The 23,693-nt window shown below is 39.1% G+C and overlaps 1 protein-coding gene and 1 long non-coding RNA gene across 11 annotated transcripts in view; both read left to right on the forward strand.

The window, feature by feature from the left end:
* Window positions 1–23,693, forward strand: part of LOC116247818 (serine carboxypeptidase-like 8) — a 62,778-nt gene that overhangs the window by 16,811 nt on the left and 22,274 nt on the right. For 2 of the 10 annotated variants that reach the window (XR_007572546.1, XR_007572545.1), the window contains exons 11-12: window positions 19,734–19,852; window positions 20,705–20,918. The exons of 4 other annotated variants lie outside the window; for them this stretch is intronic. Coding sequence is in view for 4 of the 6 variants with exons in the window: in XM_050076176.1 (XP_049932133.1) it covers window positions 19,734–19,852; window positions 20,805–20,918 (233 nt within the window). In the remaining 2 variants the exon portion in view is untranslated. Of the gene's footprint in view, window positions 1–17,988; window positions 18,145–19,400; window positions 19,473–19,733; window positions 19,853–20,704; window positions 20,919–23,693 lie in introns of all 10 variants that reach the window. 4 more of the 10 variants (XM_050076176.1, XM_050076175.1, XM_050076177.1 and 1 more) reach the window with 3 other exon arrangements.
* Window positions 12,353–15,789, forward strand: LOC126409792 (uncharacterized). The gene is made up of 3 exons (XR_007572547.1): window positions 12,353–12,488; window positions 12,791–15,011; window positions 15,763–15,789. It is a non-coding gene; the product is annotated as an uncharacterized LOC126409792 (long non-coding RNA).

The following is a 23,693-nucleotide window of genomic DNA, read 5'->3' on the forward strand; positions in this document are numbered from 1 at the left end:
TGTCCATGTATATAGTCCTCCTTTTTCAAGCGGCCCTGTGTGAAGAATCCTGCCCATCTGCACATTCTTAACAGCAAAACCATTACAATGAAATTCAATAGAACATTGATTGTCTTTGGTAAACCTTGCAACTGACATAAGATTCTTGTGTCTTAGGAGCATGCAACACATTTTTCAAGATAAAAGATGACGTTTTGCTAGGTAGGGATATGTTTCATATATTCTTGATAGGCATCTTACTACCATTACCAACAACAATAGAATTAGATCCATGATAGGGAATTTTACCTTGCATATCTTGATCTGAGTTTGTCAGATGATGAGAGGCACCTGTGTCTGGATACTAGGCTGAGTCATGAGTATGGTTGACTGTTTCATGACTGTTAAATGCAGTGTCAGACTTTCCCATGTTGAGAGCCATGACCATAAGTGCCTTTGGAATATCATAGCACTGTCGAGCCGTCTGATTCATTCTTCCATAGTATTGACAAGTTACTCATTGGCTAAACTTGTTAGTACTATTATTTTTACCAAAGTTTCCTCTTCCTCCATTACGGCCTCTACCCCTGCCACCAATATAGCTACCATGCTCGCGCCCCTGGTTAGCAACAAAGGCACGCCCATGCTCTTGTTCAACAATAAAGGCAATGGTTGTGGCTTCAATCTGAGTAAGTTGGGGTGAGCAAAGCATTCCAAGTCACTGTTTTTGAGTAATTAACATATCATAAAGTTCAGACCATGACGACAGATCTTTAAATGCAGTAACGGTGGTGATGAAAGATTCATATTTAGAACTCAGCTCATTCAAAGTATAGAGAACAAGATATGTATCTGAGACAAAATGCTGCACAGTGCTAAGAGAATCATGTAGAAAATTAATATGCTAAAGATAATCAGTCATAGACATTCCTCCCTTTTTGACGTTTTGTAGTTCTCTTTTTAGTTGAATAATATGAAGATTGTTTTGGGAGGCATACTGTTTTTCAAGAATGCACCAAGCATCTCTAGCTATGCTAACACGAACTAGTTGTGACATGACTGGTTGAGTGACAGTGACTTTGATCCAACTTAATGCAAGTTGATCTTCATGGTACCATAAATCATAGGCAGGATTTTCTTGTATGTGTGCTTCATCAAAGAATTCAGGTGGAGCAGAACATTTCCCATTAACATACTTGATCAAATTTTGACTTGTCATAACACTTTCGAGTTGAGAACGCCAGAGAAGATAATTTGATCGATCAAGCTTAACTGAAACTAGAGTTGAGAAGACATTCTACTGTGTACCTGGGGCAACAGAAGTGGTTCTGGTGACGTTAGAAGAGGATGAGGTAGCCATTTTGAAGCTGAGTTTCCTCCTTGGCAAAACTGAAGCAGGAACAAAAACAGGGGCAGTAGTATGGGCGGCCGGAAGAAAAGGCGATTTCAGCCGGCACCGATGTCGATTCTGGTCGACCACCAGACCGTTGGAAGCATTACTCTTGAAGGATGCGGCACGTACAATATCTTGCAGAAAAGCCTCTTGTGGAGACAACGCCGAACACAAGAAGGAGGCTGGGAGGCGGCAGACACTGTTTTTCTTCAAAAAAAAGGCGGCACTTCAAAAATTAATTTCTCTTCACCAGTAGCTCCAAAAAATCTGAAATTTTACGGAGTGATTCCTGATATGTAGACAGTTCTGTTGAATCCTTGCTCGACACCTAAGGTGGCCGGAGTTGACAGCGCCGACTAATTTTCCAACCATTAACAGTCGGCAATCGCAGGTTGCAGGAGTTCTTCAAGACAGGTGGTACTTCATAAATAGATTTATCTTCATCGGTAGCTCCAAAAAATCTGAAATTTTACATAGTGATTCCTGAGATGCAGACGATTCTGTTGAATCCTTGCTCAACACCTAAGGTGGCCGGAGTTGATAACGTTGGCTGATTTTCTTGCCATCAGTATTCTCCCCTGTTCAGCAATACAACACCTGCTGAATGAGAAGACCTTGGTTGTTTTCCAATCTGTCAACAGCGACAGACCAAGGATAATGACAAAACCCAAAGGCCATTGGCTCTGATACCAACTTAAGAGAAAGGCACAAAGAGCACACGAGAAGAACACAGGCGTAACGTGGTTCGGCTAAAATCAGTCTACATCCACACCAAAGACACTCTCTTCAATACAATACTGTTACAAGGGAGAGAACATATATATATATATAGTCATTTTATACAGCTTAGATCCTTGATTTTAGGATCTAGATTCACTCGACAATCTCGGGCAGGATTACAAGAGACAATAGAGGAAGATATTTCTTGATTGTTAGAAATAATATCTTCTCCTTTGTAACGGACCATGTCCGTTCCATAATCACAAATCTTGTCAAGTGGATCAACATATATATATATATATATATATATATATATATATATATATATATATATATATATATATATATATATATATATATAGAGAGAGAGAGAGAGAGACTATAGGTGCGAAGCTAGCTAGCCCTTGCTCCGTTAGTATGCAAGCGAGCACTTTCTTGCTCTTGAAGCCAGTTTGACGAGCATAAACGAACATTTTCATGAGCCAATTAAGCCTGTGGGCAAGGTCACAAATGTCTAATCAAAACAACTTCACCTTTTCTGTTTAAAGTAAATGAACTGTATGTTGTCCAAAATATGATTAGACATAACCATGGATATCAGGAGCTAAGTTGGTTATGGATGTCACCTAATCGAACGACTAAGGTGAGAAGGGCCATAAGTGCACCAGGGTACCGCTAGCAGTTTTGGAATGTAATGCATCCTCATAGACCCCAAAGCTCTTTGATCGAGTGACTCCTTCATTGTTCACAATCCCCAGTACCAGGAAATTCCCCACCTCAATCATCATCTACAGATGCACATTCTATCTTATCATCATCACCATCACAAATACCACTTAAATGATCCCAGTAGCATTTTGGCAATAGATCCGTGGAGAACGAGCCACGAGAATGCAGAGATTGCAGTCTGGAGTCCTATCTTTGATAGGAAGACTCATTGACAGGTTGAATCAGAATTTGACAAAATCAAAACGCCATAAATAGGATGATTCTGAATAAATGTATATAAATTGATAGCGACCATCTTTAGTGGTGGGATTTAACGATTGTGACAATGGTACGAAGAATATAATTGTCATCGTGTCAGATAATGAGTGTTCATTAATGATGTGAGATAACGAGCGTGTGTCGATGGTGTGAGATAATAATTGTCTTTTAATGATACGAGAGTGTTTATTAATGATGTGAGATCACTGTCTGTTAGAAATGGTAGGTAACGATCATCTATTGACAGTGTGATGTGACGAGTTTTTATTAATGGTATGAGATAACATCGAGTGTCTGCAGTGTCTGAAAATAGACATGTCTGTCTTTTAATGGTGTGAAATAACAATAACAAGTACTTGTTAATGGTATGACTTAACCACTACATGTTAGTAGTGTTAGATGACAATCGCTTGTTAATGGTGTGAGATACTAAGTGTAATATCCAGTGACCCCCTCCCTTTTTTTTTTCTCCCCACTTTCACCTATCTTTCTCTCTGCCCTTCTCTCTCTCTTTGCTCATTTAAGGCCATTATTCTTATGAAATGTGAAGAAATACCAACAAGTATTCCTTGTGTATCAGTTTTGGCATTAGAACCATTTTATGGCTTCTATATATCTTGCATGTGCCGGTAAGTATGCACCTAAATCAAGCAACCACTCAATACTCATTAATTTGGGTACACCCTTGATAAAATTGAAATAGGAAGTCTACTTTCGTTTGCTTAAAATCATTAAAAGTTTTTTGATTTTGCATAATATTTATCAAAAGCACCTTGTTGAATTAAACCCATTATATGGAAGAAACTTCAGCTTCATGAGCAAAGTCCAAATTTCATTCATATTAAATCCTGATGAACCCATTTGATTGGTCAGATTGGCAGATTTGTGAAAGTCTAGTCAACAATTCCATTTTAGGAAGCTACTCTTGTGGATTGCAAACGGTGGGCAAATGATGAGATGGTGAGAGAAACACCGCACATTCGAAAGGTACATTCATTTGTTGTTGATGTTGTTGCAGTTATTGTTTATGGTTTTTCTCTTATGAAGAGAATATGCCGTTTTATTGATCACACAAGTTCGAATATGCATGCATCTCCAAATTAATGCAATAATCGCTGTCCCCCTGACTGGTTTTTTTATCAGCAGCCGAAAGGGTGAAACTTGGTCCCAGTGGCGGAGCCAAAAATTTTTGGCTATGAGGTTGAATACTCATTTTTTTTTTAAATGAGATTGAAATTTTAGTTTGAGAATTTTTATGTATTTCAATCTCATTTCAAAAAACAAAAATGAAAGCAACAACAAACAAAAAACGTCAGTAATATGGAATTTAAATAGCACACAAACAAGAGAGAACAAGTCAAGTGGAGAAACTCTGCCTCCGGCATCATCCACCTTAGAGAGATAGAGAGCACATTTTCAGTTGAGGGGAATTAGCAGATTTAGGGCTAACGAGATGCAGACAAAATAGAAAATAGATCAAACAAATAGACATTAAACGCCCAAAACCAAACACCCAAAATCGCTGCAGGGCTGAAAGATGTGGATGGGAGAACCGAGAAGTGGAAGAGCCAACCTGCGGTGGAGGGGGGAAGGCCGAAGGGAGGAACAGACCTGCTGCTGCTGGAGCTCTGTCATGTGGCTGCAGAGGGGAGAAGATCCAAGCAAACTTGCTGATAGCTTGATGTTGGAGCTGCCGAGAACTGCTGCGGCAGCGAAACGAAAGAGCGTGCAAGATGCACAGATTGGGACTGGATTCATTTTTGGTGTGGGCAACACGGTGTCAAGATGGGCGTGAGGCAAACAGAGGCTCCATTTCACTATGGAGCTTTATTGTGCTGGCGTGCAGGGGCGGAGGGAGGGGGGGGGCCGCCTAGGCCATGGGATAAAAAAAATTTACATTGAAAAAAAAATTATTTTTTAATCACTCTATGTATTTTTTAGATTTAAATTTAGTTTGGCCCTACCCAGATCTAGAGGTTGGACTGTTCTGGCTCCGCCACTGCTAGCGTGGGCAGGCGCCCACGCTGGCTCCGCTACTGCTTGGTCCAAGTTCTCAAAGGAGCAGGTAGCAGTAAACTCAAGAAGCATACATACATGCATACATAAACAAGTGATATACCCATTGATAAAAACTAGTGATGCATGCATTATTTACTATATATATATATATATATATATATATATATATATATATATAGTTTTTGAGTTGACACTGCGCATCATAATTCCTGCATGTGTGTTTCCAAACTAAGATCTGATTGTGCATCCAGATTTTCTGCCATTTATGTTAGCCAAAATATAATTTGCACCCGGGGTAAGGATCCGATAAAATTGCAATTTTTGTAGTTTTTTTCCCCTTAACTAACCACGTTATAGATCCTTCATAGGTAATGTCACGTAGAAATTGGATCCAGACGTCCAACATATCATGGTCCATGGATCCCGACCTACGTCCCGTCTAACATTTGAATCACACACTTTATTTTCCGGCCGCAGTTTTCCTAGGTTGCCTTTGAAACGCTATGGGATAAAACATACGTCCAAGCGAATGAGGCCTAGTGTTCTATTAAGACTAAGGCTGACCGTCGGGTGGGGTACCTAATAGGTACTTGGTACGTGACCTGACTCAGGTCTATGCTCGGGCTAAAAAAAGGGCACGGGCCGGCCCGAATGGGCCCGATTGTAAGATTTGTTTTAGTATATGTTTTATTGATTTATATATATAATTAAAATATTGTATTATGATTAATTATATTTAAATATTATTTTATATTAAAAGTATATTTTTTTAATTTAATCGTGTGCTGGCTGGGCCCGGGTTTCAGGTGTCGGGCCTGCACGAGCCCGAACTATTATAAATGCCATACTAACTTTTTTTTGGAAATCCATGAATTCAAAACATAACATAAAGCCGCACCAAACATAGCATAGCTGGTCAATGGTAGGTCGAGTGTGCAAATGTCAATTCAATTCTTGTGGGTTCTACATCTTTAGACTATAAATCGTGGCAGAAACTACTTTTGAATTGAAAACAGTGATCAGAAGGAAGGCTTCAGCCTATTTCCCACTCATTAGGTCTACCTTTTGTTCACCTAAAAAGTTTTCTTCAGATCTAGCTTTTATAAGGAATAGGTCTTTCTTAACACTAAGAAATATAATATATCTATATATATTTATTTATTTATTTATTTATAAAAGTGGGAGAGAGAGAGAGATTGGAACAAAATACGGTCATGGAAAAGAATCATCATCCTGCTTAAGCTCAAAAGCAGAAATTAACATACAGCCATTGAAAAAGGAAAACAAAGCCACTGATTATCCTCCATGGTGCAAAACCGACACGACAAATATAATGCCAAAGCTGAGCTTGCGAGCATCAAGGGTTGCATGATCATTGTTTTCCTTTTTCAATGGCGGTATGTTAATTTCTGTTTTTAAGCATAAGCAGGATGATGATTCGTTTCCATGACCGTATTTTGCTCCAACCTCTCTCTCTCTCTCTCTCTTTCTCTTAATCGCTTGCTTTGTCGTGCGGCGATCGGTTTTCTTTGCTCGCCTGAGGGGGTCCGTCAAGCTAGGGCATTGTCTTTCAGTTGGCAGTCTACTATCTTCAATTGCGTTTTCGCCGACACACTTCAGATGACAGATGCTTGCGGACTCCTCCAGGCCTTCCTCCCGCCCGCGCGTTGTTGTTTTCTCCTTTTGCAGATGGGTGATTGTTCCTTGCGGCCGAGGCTCCCCAAGGTGGTCTCCGTTGGTAGGCCAGCCCCCTCACCGTGGTGTGTCCCCTCTTCTCGGCGTGCTTTCAAGCTTCGTCACCTTCTTCAGTCTGTCGCTTCTATCCGCGTCAGATGGGGCCAGTGGTGGTGTTAGAGGTGTGCTTCCTTGAACGGCCGCCGGGATGTCACGTGTTCTCGATGTCGTTTTCCTGCTTGTCAGAATGATCGTCGCCTTTTTGCTTGGCGGCATGGTTTTGCAGCGGTCACTGCTTCCTTCTGGGTCCAGGTTCCTCTGTAAGTTGTTCAGCGGTCACCTTCTTCTGACGAGACCTCTATGTTCTTTGGTTCTATCAGACTTCCTTGGCCTGGGCCTACTTGTCCTGGTACGCTGGGTCCACCTTTTTTGGTACAGGTTCCGCAGGTTTTCAGCACAGGTGATCCGCCGCACCAATGCTCTTCGGTGGTAGTGCTACCGCCTTCTCAGCTTCCGCCCTTGCTTCCCTCACCACGAGCGCCAGGCCCTCCTCAGCGAAGGAGTCCAGCTTGCTCTTTGCCACGCTCCTCTGAGGTACCCTGCTCGCCCTTTCCTTTTCCTGCTTTGCGTGCTGCCTCCAACCTCTCTCTCTCTCTCTCTCTCTCTCTCTCTCTCTCTCTCTCTCTCTCTTAATCGCTTGCTTTGTCGTGCGGCGATCTGTTTTCTTTACTCGCCTGAGGGGGTCCGTCAAGTTAGGGCATTGTCTTTCAGTTGGCAGTCTACTATCTTCAATTGCGTTTTCGCTGACACACTTCAGATGACAGATGCTTGCGGACTCCTCCAAGCCTTCCTCCCGCCCGCACGTTGTTGTTTTCTCCTTTTGCAGATGAGTGATTGTTCCTTGAGGCCGAGGCTCCCCAAGGTGGTCTCCGTTTGTCCTTCTGTCGCGTCACTCCCCCCCCCCCCGGTCTCTTTGATCTCCTGGCCATCTTCTCGTGTCATTGCTTTTGTCTGGCTTCTTCTGATTGGTCATATCAACATTTTTGATCACCTACAGCGCCTTGGCATCAGTTTGGCTAATCAGTGTCTCCTATGTCTTGTTGCGATTGAGTCTCGGGTCCACCTTTTTACTTCTTATCCTTTTTTTTTTCTAATGTTTTTGCTTTTACTTGGCCTTCCCTTGTTAGTAATCTTCCAAACCCACCATCCATTCGTCTTCTCTTTCTCTTTTGTCCTTCTCCCCACTTAACTGCTTCCTGGGGTCATGTCTGGAGGTCGTGGCTCATTTCAGCTTGGTGGCGCATTTGGGTGGAGCGCAACAACAGGGTCTTCAGGGGCACATTCTTTTCACCAGATTCTGTGGCTCGTCTTGTGCAAGGGGATATCTAGTTCGCCATTCGGTCAAAGCGCTGCCACCTGACTGCGGTTGGGTGACTGTGCCGCTTCGTCTTTCTTCTTCTCTCCTATTTTTTTGTGCATTGTATTGTATATTTGTTTTTCCTGCTTGTAGTTTTTACGGTATGTTTTTTGCGGATTGTTTTTGTATTTAGGGGACCTCTTGTCCTCAAATTTTGTTATATATTCCTATTGTATCGGCTTTCTCTCTCTCTCTCTCTATATATATATATAACCAGCTTTTTCCTATCGATTTTTTATCCATGATTGATAATGTCTCCTTGAGATAAAGGAATAGTGAAAAGACTCTTCCCTTTCTTCTTCCAAATCTCGGGTTCCCGATCTACTATGTCTATGTCGCAGGAACTTACATTTTCAATTATGAGTAAAAAACTTATTTGAGCAGTTGTATCTCTATAGAACAAATCGTGGGATACTTACTTACCATGTATACATATATACAAAATAATACGGGTATTGATACAATTCATCTAATATATATATATATATATTGTTTGTAGTAATCCGTAAGCCATGGTCCTCCTTGCGATGCTCTGCCTCTGTAGGACCCTGATGATGATATGAAGGCATACCGATCTTCTCCTGCCAACTTTTGGCAAGAGATCCAACCAGGTTTCAAATTCTTGACTTCCCTCAACTTGAAAGTCTTAACTGGAATGGCTAGACAGGTAGGTGGAGCCCTTGTTAGATCTTCAGCTCAGCTGTACATGTCCGGCAAGGTTACCACGGCTTCTGCTGTTTCGGTTGAGATTTCGTCCTCCAAGGCTGGCTGAAAATGAAGGCCTCACTTTCCAACAGGTGCTCCTATCCTCGTTATTTCTGTAGTTGTCTCACTTGCTCTCTCTCTACACTGGTTGCAAAAATGGTTCCTTAGTTCATATTTGCATGCTCTTTCACTATACCAAGAATTATCTTACGGTCTAGTGCTCAGCTTTGCACTATTTTGTTTTATTAGTGTCAAAATTGGTTGCTTGAAGACTTTTTTCTTGTTGTAGAAAAATATGCTAGAAGACTTTTGTCTAATTGAAGATTTGGATGTAATCCTCATGTTAGTGGCAAAATAGTCATTTTCTCTCCTTTTGTCAAATGTTTAACTCACCAACAAAAAACTTGGCTTGTTTTTTCTATTATTGTGAAAAACTTCATTCCTATCTACAGGGCAGAGCCCAGGGGGGCCCATAGGGTCCTCCGCCCTCCAACCCTTTCCCTTCAATTTTTTTTATAAATTTACATCTAAATTTTAAAAAATTTCATTTGGCCCATATAAAAATTTTAAAAAATAATATTTTGGTCTTTGTTAAAATTTAAAAACTTTAATTCGGCCTTCTTAACTATGCTTCTCCCTATCTAACTACCAATTTTAATGGAATGGAGAAAAAAATAAAAGTTCTTTTATCAAATGAAAATCTATTAGAGTTTTGGATTCGTGGATGCTTAGGAGGGACTGAGGCAAGGGAGGCCTTTCCGGGGCCCATGGCTCCCACCTAAACTTTTTTTTTTTTTAATTTTAACATTCATATGTTAAAAGTTTTGAAAACTTTCTTTTGGCACTTACAAAAATTTTTAAAAAAGATATTTGACCGTTTTTCATCAACTGTTGTCAAGACCCCGGAGGCAGGGAAAATGAAGGGGCTTTCGGGCTTTTTTCGAAAGGTGGAATTAATACCTCTCGCTCACCCAAAAGTTCCTCAACTGTTCGGCTCTTCTATGACAAAATTGCTAGCTTCTGGCTAGGTTATTGCTAAAGAAGGCAGTTCACTTAAAAAGAAATGTTTTTTTAGATCAACTAGGTGTTGAGACTGAAGGCTCGTGGAGGGGGTTTCTGTAATCTACTTCTCTTCTTAGAGAATATTATGACAGATATGCTTTAGAAATTAACGAAACCATTTTTTAAAATTTTTTACAAGAATTGGTCAACGTAAAAAATTCTTGAAATCCTGCTACTTCTCTTGGCGCCACCACATCAAATGCCTCACTCAAACCTCTGCGACACATCAAATGCCGAAGAAGAAGGATAAGGCGATGCCGTGACGAAGAACACGCTAATTTAACTGAAGAAGAAGAGGAACCCCATTCTCGTTGTCAGATCAAGAAAAGGAAGGAAAATGAAAGAGCGAAACCATCGGCCCACTCATCCGATGGCTTCGCCTCTTTTAAAACCCTAAACCCAACCACGCAGAGAGAGAAGTAGGGAAAAAGACCGACCATGGCGGGTATTTTTCGGGCGCAAAAGGAAGAAGACAGTGGTGATGACGTACTTGTTGATCATCGTCCGTCCGACTCCATTGATCATCGGCCGCCGGTGGATGGATAGAGGAGGAGAAGGATACGGTGAAGAGAGGAGAGCGTAGGAATTGATGAAGGAAAATGGGTTTCACTCGATGCCAAGAGAGGGAAGCACCCAACTTTCTGGTGGAACGAGAGAGAGAGAGATCACCGACAAAGTGGAAAATGCAATAGCAAAACAAAAAGATCCGAGAGAGGGAGAGATTGGTAATACGGCAGGAGACAAAATCAGATCCACTTAAAAAAATTATTAAACGTTTTTTTATAACATTGTGGAGATAATCTTACAATGGGGAACCTGTGTTAAATTAGTTATTTATTGATTTTAATAATGTTCTTGAATGATAAAAAAAATTGAACGGCTTTCCTACCATATTGATAGTAGAAAAAACAAACTTTTGTATAAATATAACTGGAAATAAACATCGTTTATAATATTTATGCTTAGGATGTTCATCTTTTTTTTCAGAATATTATTAAACAAACACTTAAGAGGTCTGGTTTTTGTCATTTGTCTAGGTGGGATGGTATTTATGAGTCTTTCTCTCTCTAATATATATATAAAGAGAGAGTGGATGTGCTTAAAGTTGGGCATTTGGTCGACGGATACTCGGTATTTGGCCTGCTCAAGCAAGGGCTACCTTAAAAAAGGGCAATAGGCCAGCTCAATAAGTTATCGGGTCGGCCCAGGTGAGTCCAACTAAGCCTGGTTTGATCTGATAGATTGTTTTAATACATATTTTATTGATTTTTATATATAATTATAATATTTTACTACAATTAATTATATTTATATAATTTTTGTTATAAATATATATATATATATATATTAATTTAATCAGGCCGTACCCGAGTTCGGATTTTAGGTTTCGAGTAGGCCCAAGCTTATGTTGGCTGAGTTCAGATACCAAGCTTTTTGTTTATTGTGCACAAAATATTTTGTGGGCAGAGAGTGAGCCAAAATATTTTGTGGGCAGAGAGTGAGCAGTGTGCGCCTGCACCACCTTGTGCACACAAATAATACACATCAAAAATAGAAAAATGTAGGATTACAGTATTTTGGTGATTTAAAAAAGAAATGTTCTCTTTTGTATTTTAATTATTTATTAAATTTCTTTGTCCTTATAAAAATATTTTTCTTTTTACTAATTAGGGATATTTTGGTCATTATACTATAATGCATAAATTTTCATACACTTGGGGATGCATAAAATATACAAGCTCCTCCTAGTAAAGACTATGCACGCAAACAAGTGTGCACCAAAGGAAGGTTGAAACACCTTAGAAATTTTTTATAAAATAATGTATGTTCTAGACCCTTTTTAACATTTCACAATTTCTTTTTATCATTTTAAAAAGTTTATCTTTTATTTAAAAGGGTATTTTCTGTTATTACATGCTCCTCTGCATAATTTTTGGTGAACAGACAAATAAATATTTACCAATGTGTACTCTCATGTGTGTCTGTCCTTAGAGAAACAAAAGGTGGCCCACATGGGATTTATGAGTTATTATGGTTAATGACTAAAACACCCTTAGTTCACATCAAAAAAAAAAAAAAACCTTTTGCAGGACAAAATTAAAAAAAAAAAAGTAAGAAGATAATGAAAAATATTTTTTAACAAATTAACAAAAGGTCTTATCTCCTTTACTGCCCAACATTCTCTCCAAGACTAACAAGTACTTGGAAGACTAACGAGCAGAATGTTAGTTGAGGTCAAAAAATTCATGCACGTTTTTCTTAGTATACCTGCCCCTACCATACCATGGCAGTGGAGGCTATCAACTTCTTATTAGAATGCAGAAATGAAGTGCTGCTGCAAGAGGTCTATGAGAAATTAAGCATTTGACTATTTGAGGCTATCTAGCTTCCAATGGCTCAACCCTGCTTCCTTTTAGTATTGCGCTTTCTTTCCTTATTTCTAATTGGCTGCTCCTGGTATGTTTTTGGGGAGGAGAAGGTAGCGACATTGCCAGGCTACGATGGTGAACTTCCCTTCCAGATGTACACTGGGTAAGTTCTTTTTGCTTCCCTATTGAGAGGATGCTTGATTGACATCCTTCTCTAGTATGGAGAATCTCAATCTGCACATGAAATGCCTTTAAAAAACGTGTCACCTCACCTCTAGGCATCCAAAGCAAACAGTTTAATACCCTAGGTAATGTTTGATGCCTAAAAATTTGGAATTGAAAATATATTTTTGGAAATATATTTTCTAGAAAAATAGAATGAAGAAAATTTTTCTGATTCTCCTCGATGTGTATGTGATGACGGAATTTATTTCTCAGTTTGATAAAAAAGAAATATATTTTCAGGTTTAGGGGAAGAAGGGAAAAAGGGAGCGAGGAAGGAAGAACGGAAGCGGAGAAAGAAGGGAAGAAAGGAAGAAGGGAGGCGGGGGAAGAAGGGAAAAGAGAGGCGGAGGAAAAAGGAAATGAGGGAGGAGGAAAAAGGGAGGCGGAGGAGGGAGGAGGAAGAACTCTAGGAAATGAATCACCGGACTCTCGCCCATGCTTTCTCCAATTGGTGAAGGTGTTGTTTGTGGTGAGGCCGCTGTGAGGCCCGCTCAGCATCACAGTGTACATCACGAGATTGAGATCTACAGGCGAATGAAAACGATAAACAAATCAACGGCAAACCAAGTTGGGGGAGAGACCGAAATAGGAGAGGCCATATATACTTAACATTTGGCATTCCCTCAGTATATATTTGTGTTGCTTACCAGAATCGGCGTACGGCTGAACATTTCCGGTTGCTGGCAAGTCCTGTAACGCATCTGCCATCGATATGGGGATCCTGAAATTCAGATTCAATGCGTTCTCTTTATCAACCTTCACAAGACCAGAGTTTCAGAATATTTAGAATATAGAGACAGACAGAGAGAAAGAGAGAGAGAACCTGTTTTCCAACTGTGTCATGAATGACTGGTCCTGGGCATCACCAGTTAAGAGAAGGCAAGGGAGGGAGAGGGAGGAAGAAGGTGAGGAAGAAGGCGAGCGAGAGAGAGAGAGGAAGAAGGCGAGCCCCAATGGGTAAAAAAAGAAAAAACCGGAAAAAATTTTCGTGCTCTCAGTTGGAATAATATTTTCGGAATTTTTTTTTGCATTTTGAGCCCCAACGGTCAAAAAAAAATTTCATATTTGATGAAACTGGAAAAATTTTGAAAATTTAAAATAAATTTCTTGTGTTACACTAAAACTCCAGCCTTGTTTGTACAGTGAGTACTAATGACATACAATTGCAATGAGTCTTCATCTTTTTGGTATGGTGAGTACTGATGACATACAATTGAGTCTTGACCTTTCCAGACAGTCCTGACCTGTTTGGTATGGTGAGTACTGATGACATACAAATGAGTCTTGACCGACTACCTAGAAGAGGGTGGGGGCTTCGGCTCTTTTCTTGAAAAGTAGGTGTTATGGTGATATAAGAAGTTTTCATGTTGTCTTTTCATAATGGCAATTTGGAACTACGCCTACGCTGTGGTTTCTTGTCTCCTTTAGGGCTCATTTGATGGGTAGAAAATCTATTGTAGCAGAGGAAATTTATTTCAAATTTAAAAAAAAAAAATCAATTCATCAAACATGGAAAAAAATTTGGACCGTTGGAGGTGATTTTGGAAATATATTTCTGAAAAAATTTTTATAGCCAGAGGGGTGGAAAAATTTTTCCGAAAAGTTTTTTAGACCGTTGGAAGAAGAATAGAGGGGAAGGAAGAAGAAGGGAAGAAGGGAGCAGGAAGGAAGAGGGGAAGAAGGAAGAAGGGAAGGAGGGAGGAAAGAAGAAGGGAAGGAGGGAAGGAGAAGAGGGGAAGAAGGGAAGGAGAAGAGGGGAAGAGGGCACACGAGAAGGGAAGGAGAAGAGGGGGAAAAGGGGAAGAGGGCACCACGAGGAAGGAGAAAGGAGAAGAGGGGAAGAAGGGGAAGAGAGGAAGAAGGGAAGGAGAAGAGGGGAAGAGAGGAAGAAGGGGAAGAGGGCACAGCAAGGAGGGAAGGAGAAGAGGGGAAAAGGGTTTCAGCAGACAGTTTCTTTCTCCTCCTCCTTCTTCCTCCTCTTTTCTTCTCTTCCCTCATCCCTCCTCCTTCCTTCCCTTCCTCCTCATCCCTCCCTTTCCTTCCCTTCTTCCTCCTCCTCCCTGGCTCTCTTCTTCTTCCTCCCTCCTTCTTCCCTTCTTCCTCACCATTTCCACCAAACTAAGATTTTTTTTTTTCAGAAAAATATTTTCTTTATAACAAATCAGAAGTTGGTTTTAGAAAACTAAAAAGTATTAATTCCAAAAATTTATTTCTGATTTTTTTTTTCAGAAATATATTTCTAACCATCAAACGGCCCCTTAAAGAAAGGGGTTAATTGACTTGGTTTCAATATTTTATCTCTTGCTTTGTCTTCAAATAGGTACATAACCGTGAACGAGACAACTTCAAACAACTTATTACTTCATCAAATCAGAAAGGAACGCAACAGAGGATCCTCTCATACTCTGGTTAACAGGAGGACCTGGCTGCTCTGGCTTTAGTGGCCTTGTTGTCGAGATTGGTGAGCAAAATTTTCTTGCAGCATGATTGAAATAGATTTTCTTAGAACGACTATTTTTCAGTTTTCTCTAAGGTTTAGCTAAAATAATATAGTGCCATCCTCTCAATCTTTGGAATGATGACCCTTTTGTCATTACACTTTTTTCTGTTCCTCTTGTTCTTGTGTACCAAAACGCATGTGTTTCTTTATCAGATTGACAACTGATCTGATCTGAGCGTCCAATCTTTAAATTGAATGGCTCAAGTGTTCTGTATTTCTTTTTTTTACTATATATATTTTTTTCACACTCTTTGCTCAACTGCCTCGTTCTCCTCTCACCTCCCCCCACCCCCCCAAGCCGGCATCGGGGAAAAGCACGGCAAGCCACCTCCCGCATTCCCTAAATCTCTCTTTTCCTGTTTGTTCTACTTTAGATGGGTGCCTCCTGTGGGCCTATAGGAACTCAACACCAACAAGCCCCCTAACAAGACGCCGGATGGTAGTGGCATGTAGGGGCAATGCCAAGAGTTTGTTTTCAGGGACGAGCCAAACGGTCAAACGAACTGATCCGGGTAGGGCCAAACTAAACCCGAATCCAAATAATACATGACCCAACTAAAATTTTTTAATTTTTTTAATGTAATTTTTTTTTTCAATTTGCTACGGTGGGGCCATGATCCAAGCAGGACCCCCTTCCACTTATGTGTGTGTGCGTGTGTGTGCATGCACCATATGCTGAAATTATGAAATTATGATGATGTATTGTTTGAAGGTCCTTTGAAATTTAAGGTAGAAGAGTGTGTGTGTGTGTGCATGCACCATATGCTGAAATTATGATGATGTATTGGTTGAAGGTCCTTTGAAATTTAAGGTAGAAGAGTACAACGGAAGCCTGCCAACCTTAGAGTATAATCCTTATTCATTTACCAGGGTATGTGTTGCAGCCTTCTTAAGCCTTTCACTGTATATATATAATATCCACTTCCTAAATGCTTATGCCTTACTAATCTAAATCTAACATGGCAGTGCAGATCGCAAGCATCATCTTCGTCGATGCACCAACGTTCACTGGTTTTTCATACTCAAATTCTACTGTGGATCACATTACTGGGGACTTCAAGAATTTTGAAGAAGATTATGTGTTCCTGAAAAGGGTGTGTGCATTAATTCTCGTTGGAGAAAAGGCACACATGAGTTGAGTTACAGAACTATTTTTAGTGTGCAACCACCTAGCATGGATGGTCATCATTTTCTTTGTAGATAACTAGTTCAGGATCATCTTTTCTGATTAATTTTCAGATAAACTCCCATTTTCAAACTAACAAACTTGTTGGCTATAAACATGAAAATTCCCAAAATTGTAAAAAAAAAAAAAGGTCCCAGTATTTCATACTTACATTTTTTCCCCACTTATTTAAAGAAATTAAATGGAGACAAGTTAACATTGCTAATAAATAAGAGACCGTTCAGAACTTTTACAACGGGCGGAGGGGAATTATAAGCTGGGCAGGTCAAAACCCTTGTTGTTATGTCCCCAAACCTGAGATCGGCAGCCTTTTAGCTACTGAAAGACGATAAACAGGAATTCTAGCTTCTATAAGCAACAGAACTGTCTCTCCTGCTTCACTTAATTCCACCATCTCCAACATCAAATTCTATTCCCACCAATGATAAACGAAGCGAATCCCATAATCCAGTCCTTTTATTTTTTATTGGTATGATTTTTTTTTATGCAGTGGCTCGAACAGCACCCAGAATTCCAATCAAACCCACTATACGTAGCTGGAGATTCCTATTCCGGCTATATCATTCCTCCTCTGACCTACAAAATAGCAACAGGTCGGTTCTCTCCCTCTCTCTCTCTCTCTCTCTCTCTTTATATATATATATATATATATATATTCTCTTACAAGTTGCTTCTGCCATTGCAGCAATGGAGGATGGTACAGGCACCATTTTCAATCTTAAGGTTTGTGCTTCCCTGGTTTTCAGTCTCCAGATCAATTTCAATGAGAGTGACTAATATCTAACGCAGCCGCTGGCATCTATGCTGATAATTGAATCTAGGGCTACATGTTGAGGAATCCATTGACAGACTACAATTTTGACGCTTCTATAGTGCCATTTGTCTATGGGATGTCACTCATCTCCGAAGAACTGTACCAGGTACATACCCTAAGCCACTCCCGCCCTCGGGGGTCCCAAGTTGTGTTGCTATTAGTTACCTTTGGTGCAATTAGGATGCCTCCAAAAAATTTCACACCCACTCACTCATCTTTGTTATTTTGGTGCAATTAGGATGCCTCCAAAAAATTTCATGCATATTATTGACAGAAATGCTTTAATTTAAATAAAAAAAAAAGCTTTTTTTTTGTAAAGGAAAAGAAAAGTCAAAAAAGTGAAAAGACTTAAAAGGACACATTTTTCAATAATTTCAAAAATATTCTTTTTTTTTCTTCTTTTTGGCATATTCCCATGACAAGGGCATCATCTTTGGGATGGAGCCATTTGTCGTATGGGAGGGTGAGTTGTATGGTCTTCCCCCTATAGATTTGCATTCAAGGAAAAAATATGGAATTTTGGAGATTTTTTTAAAAATGTGTCTTGTAAACATGGTTTTCCTTGTGGCACTTATGATCATATGTTTAATAATTCAAACATTCCATCCATGACGATTACATGATAGGCAAGATTGTGACTTAACTATAGTTAATCTCAATGAGTCACTACCCTTCAGAGTCCTCTGCCGTAAGATCAATTGCTTATTTATTTTCTGCTCTGTGGCCGGGAGTCGTGGCATTTAGGCGACGAAGAAGAGCTGCAATGGGCAATACTACCATCCGTCAGACGAGAACTGCATCAAAAATATTGACCTTATAGATGAGGTGAGAGACAATTGTTGATTTTTAACAAAATATTTCTTAGTTTTGGATTAGTTTGTCGGATGATCAACGTGGGTGGCATTCGATCGTTTAATCTCCTTCCTTGCTGGTTGCAGCTGATTGCAGACATAAACCCCTGGCAAATACTGGAGGTCTACTGCGGTAGCTTATGGTCGCCGAAGCAGAAACCAAGGCTCGCAACCAGACGTGCATTCTATGAGTTTCAGCCAAACCACCATTTCCCATCAAACGTTCCTCCCTTAAACTGCAGGGTCTCTCTCTCTCTCTCTCTCTCTCTCTCTCTCTCTCTGCCATTATATGCATATTGCTAAATGAAACAGAAAGAACTCAAATGAAGATGAAGGAGATATGGAGAGAGGAACCCTGCACTAACACATCCACTAAAAATGTAGCAGAAGCCATTTTTTGTTTTTCCTTTGAATTAATTCATTCAACATACATTTCTGTACTCATTTCAGATTCTAAAGCTTTTCTTCAAGTAGAAGGGCAAGGCAAGCAAGTACCTCCTCAACTTTGTATGTTAACAAGAACCATTGGATGACAGCATAATAAGCTCCTTGCTTCCAAAGTAAGCCTGGGCACGGGACCATGTACTGGCCTATCAACTTGGTGAACAGTTTGCACCTGATATGACCCAAAGTACATGAAGCAGGCCAATGGGAATCATTAAGCCTAGGCATTAGGTCGGCTCACTCAAAACCTGGGCCTGGCCCGACCCCTAAAACCTTGTCTAAGTCTGGCTCAATAAAATTTAAAAATATATATTTTTAATATAAAATAATATATAAATATAATTAATTGTAATAAAATATTATAATTATATATAAAAATCAATAAGATATGTATTAAAAGAATCTTATAAGGCTGAACCAGGCTTAGTCGGGCTCACCTGGCCAGCCTGATAACATAACAAAACGGCCCGGTGCCTTTTTTTCGGACCCAAGTCGGGCAGAGTACTCGACTTGTCCCCCAGCCTTAAAATCATATGAGATTACCGGACATATATACCAACAAAGAAAACGGTGGGAGCAGGGTACTTTAGGGTTTATTGTTTAAAAAGAAATGTTATTTTTTGTCTTTTTAACTTTTTCAATTACCTTTTCTTCATCTTTGCAAAAAAGATTCTCCTTTTTTACTGAATAGGGGTATTTTGATCATTAGATACTATGGTGCACAAATTTTTCTGCACCAGGGGGCGATATGCTCAAATGAAAAACGAGTCACGTGAATTGAAAATTATTGATTGCCAACATTAGGGCTAGGCAGCTTAAAAGTCAAAAAATCAAGTTGAAAATTGGGGATAGTTAACTTACATAAAATGCAAGAACTTGCTGGGAATTGTGCAACAAGAAACTAGCTAGATTGCCAACTAAGTAAACTACTAATCAATTGATCTAAATACGTGCCTCTGATCATAACGCTAGTCATGGCCGGAATTTTGTTTTCATGGCAAACCATATACAATTATCTGTTGCATGAGTAGTTATGGATAAACCTTTAATTGCAGGAGTATGGTTACTACCTTTGCTATGTTTGGGCAAACAATGAGACCGTCAGAGAAGCACTTCATGTCCGGAAGGTACTGTTCATTTTCTCCCCGTCTTTCTGTTACTGATGCCATTTGCGCTTTGAGTAGACGGAAGGAAACGTGACTTCTGTGCGTTTTTTTCCTAGAACACAAAATCGATACAAGATATGACGCTGGAAGACGATACATTGAAGACAGCTTCAGTTTCCAGTGACAATAACCTTTCGTTCTGTGTGTTGGACAGACGGCTTACTCTTTTCAAAAACAACAGTTTCAACTCACTATTCCTTGGGCCTTCTTGTTTTGATTCAGGGAACAGTGGGCGAGTGGCAAAGATGCAGCAAAAGGTTCACCTATTACTCCGAATTGTTCAGCGTGATAGAGTACCATCGTTCCCTCCTTTCCAAAGGCTACCCGGCTCTTTTCTATAGGTTACCATCTTTCTTCCTCTCCTTGTGAGAAATTCTCCAGTCTCTCACAACACATAATGATCGAGTGCCATTAATAGACGAGATCCAAATGGCGAGAGGATTTCAGCTCGTCATATATATATATATATAACAAATATGGTATGTGTCAGACCACTTATATGAGGAACAAAAACCAAACGGTTACATTTTTGTAAAAAATGATTTTGAACAAAATATGATCATTTTATTGTGTTTGCAAATACGAATTCAACATAAAAATATATTAGTTCAAGTTGTTTTTTAAAACACTTATTTTTCTACTATTAAAATGTTGATATTGTTAGTGCAATTTATTTTTTATTACGATAAAATCATGTTAAACTAAAAAAATAACTAATTTAGTGAGTGTTTTTCTTCAAAACATTCTTAAGATCATATCTATTTGGTTAGATTATGCAAAAAATTATCATAACAAACATTTTTGGGCGGCCTGGTTTTTGTCCATGACTTAGTGCTCTGCATCTACCAATTCTATATATATATGTATATATATATATATATATATGTATATATATATATATATATAGGTGATTAACATAACTTGGAATATTTTATCATTGCTATATATTCTTTGGATGGTCTTTATTTGGTTTAACTTTGGGATTTGAATGAGGTTTTAAAATTAGTCAGCTTTCAACCAAATAAAAAGTTGAAGTGAATGTGATTTTCACATCTAAAATGCATTTTTCTCAAACTTTTATATAGCAGACTAATATCTCAGCTTTTATTGGATTTTGATTCAACCATACAAAGTAGTCTAATGTATATTTCCGAGTGTTAATTTGAAAATTAACCATTTCGGATTGGATTCAGATTCACCCATATGCAACCTGATTCTAATATGCTGATCATCTTTGCACCACCTTCTCTCTCTCTCTCTCTCTCTCTCTTTGAACTATGGTGAGCTCCCCAGTGGTGACCATGATTCAGTCGTACCCTTCATTGGCACTGAGAGATGGATCAGCTACCTCAACTTCACGGTGCTAGAGAAATTTCATCCTTGGTTTGTTGAAAACCAAGTTGGAGGGTAAGTCTACTGCTTCTTATTTTTTTCTTATGAAAGCACCATTTGATCAAGTTGATTGAATGACTCAATATCGCTTTTGCGCTCCTTTGGGTGGTAGGATAAAATACTCTTATGTCTTTGAGAGGGTTGGCACATTAGACGGAGTGGAAACTAGTAGGCGGCCAATCTCCGTTTTGATTCTTCAATGTGTCAACTCTCTGTGTTGCAAATGGGGGGTCACTCACACATAAATTGAAGCACAATATGCAGCACTCCGAGACTGAAAACTGACCATGTACCATAGGAGGATGAAGGGTTGAGTAGGAGCTTTAGCTTTCCTGTAGGTGGTACAATGAAATACTCCTTCTGCTCACTTAGAATGACTCAATACATTATGTATATGAATCATTGTCAATATGTTTGGCTAGCTGTCAAGTTATCACCTTCAATACTAACACTTTTTTGCAACTATGACCTCAGGAGGATGTCAAAATCTATATATGTGAAAAAATGTAATATTATGTCATTGTAAAACATGGTCTAATGATCTTATAAAGACCCTTTTTTAAGAATATGACATGTTAATTTTGATCTTTTACAAAATTTGATTTATATATTTGTTTCATCAATGTTTTTGTTCAGATTGATTTGGTTATTTTGCATGCATTTACATGGTAAAATTTATTTAAAAACTGGCTGAAAATGGCAATCAAATACAGCCAGTGGACAGCTTCAAAGTTGGATGATGAAATCCTCCCTTCATAATTTGATCTTTCTCCTCAAGCACAAAATGGGCAGACAGATTCCTACTTGTTTATTCACACAAAATCAGCAAAAAATAATTATATAAGATAACAGGGGAAAATACAAGAAAGAAACAACATTAAGGCTCTAGTGTAGAGGCCTATCTTTGCAGCATGGGTCCCTATTGGGGCTACCCAACCATAGTATTTTGCTTGTAACACCATGACATTTATTTCTTAAAGCTCACCAAGACTTGATTAAACTTTAATTGCTTGTTGCTTTGCCTAGAGCTGAGGATTCCATCCGGTGCAGTTGCTCCATATAAAGCTTATGGAAGGGTTTATGCTCTACAAATGAGACCAGATATAGTACTCCTCCCATCAAATACATAATATTTTGAATGTCATCTTTTAGGGCCTGTTTGGTAAATGCAATGGTTTCTAATTGTTTTATAAATTTCCCCCAAAATTTGAGGGAGATAGCACTTTTGAAAGTGGTTCATGAATCTGCCTCAAATTTAGTGTCATATTTATAAAATACTAACATACTGTTATGTTTGTCAAATAAGGCCTTAGTGGTTATTGTCAGATCTATCCACAGAATTGGGCAGTTTCATATGACACTAGTTCCATTATTTCATGATTTTGTCTGATCTTTGGGACAGACTCATAGGACACTCACTGAGTGTCCCTGATGCCAAACAATCCATTGGTAGACTTTCACTTTCAAATATAAGTTCATTCTTCCTCTTACACATGCCTCATTTTCAAATGTGAGAATTTAGCAGTCTAAATCTTCTTTTGACTAAATTGATGCGAACACTAATGCTTGAATTAGACTTTCATAACCATGTTTAGAACCTTCTTTTTGCAAAACAAGCTCCAAAATAGTTTTCAATATTTTTCACCTTATTGGGCAGGACAAGAGTAGATGATGGGATGTCTCTTGGTTGCTGCTTCAAAGTGAACACATGCTAGCTAGACTCCTATTTGAGTAGGTGATGGGATGTCTCTTGATTGATGCTGCAGAGTGCACACATGCTAGCTAGACTCCTATGCTTTAAGGGTTGTCATGAATTTCTAACTTGTTTTTTCAATGTTGGGACCGGGGTCAGTGCCAGATCCTTGGCTATGAAGAGTTCCTCATATGTGCTTAAAATATAGCTTCTATGTTTTTGGTTTTAAATACCTCACAAGATGTTTTGACTAAAAATCTTACTATCCTCCTTGACAAGCAATCTTCTTCTATCGATGTCATCTATTTGTTTCTTAAGAAAGGTAGAGTTCATTTTTAAGATGGCACATAGGGCTGAAGTTACTTGACTTTTGATCGAAGGAGACCCAAGCTAGAGATTTGTTCATGCATGATATATTTGCTTTGGGTATTTAACTCAAAAAAATTTTATGGTTTACTTTCGGCTCAAGTAATGACTTCTTTATCTATTCCGGCATGCATGGGTTGTCATGACCTTGTGTTGAACTGATTTGCCCCAAGAAGAGCATTTTAGTTGCTTGAGATGATACCATGGGGCATCGGCTTTTTCCTTCTACTAAGGTTGATCATCAGATCTTGCAAATAACATTGCAGAAACCAATAGTTTTGAATTGAGGCCAGTTTTTTGCATCACTTACATTGGGGATCAAATCCATGTAGGTGATATTGATCCTTCCAAGTATATGTTTTGCTTTAAGGAATGATTTGACCACCTTCTCAAACACCTTTACCATAACTCCTCACCTTTAGAGCAAAAAGTCCCAGAGAACCTATATCTTCAAAGCCTTGGTGGGAGTCAGCTCTTTGAATGCCTTGGTTGAAAGTAATAACAATTTCATTTGTATATGGATCAACATATTTTCTCGGGACATTTATATTAAAAACTGCATGCAAGGACCTTGAACTTTTGTCATGAATCCTTTGAACCAGTTAGCTGTGCCTTCTTACACTGCACAATCCTATAAATCTAGAGTTAGATTTGAAACATAGATCTTAATGAGAACTATGAGCTCCTTCTTCAATCATAGTTCATTGCTTCATAACTCGATGTTATCAGGG

The sequence above is a fragment of the Nymphaea colorata genome, chromosome 2 (genome assembly GCF_008831285.2).
Source record: "Nymphaea colorata isolate Beijing-Zhang1983 chromosome 2, ASM883128v2, whole genome shotgun sequence".
Classification (NCBI taxonomy): Eukaryota; Viridiplantae; Streptophyta; class Magnoliopsida; order Nymphaeales; family Nymphaeaceae; genus Nymphaea; species Nymphaea colorata.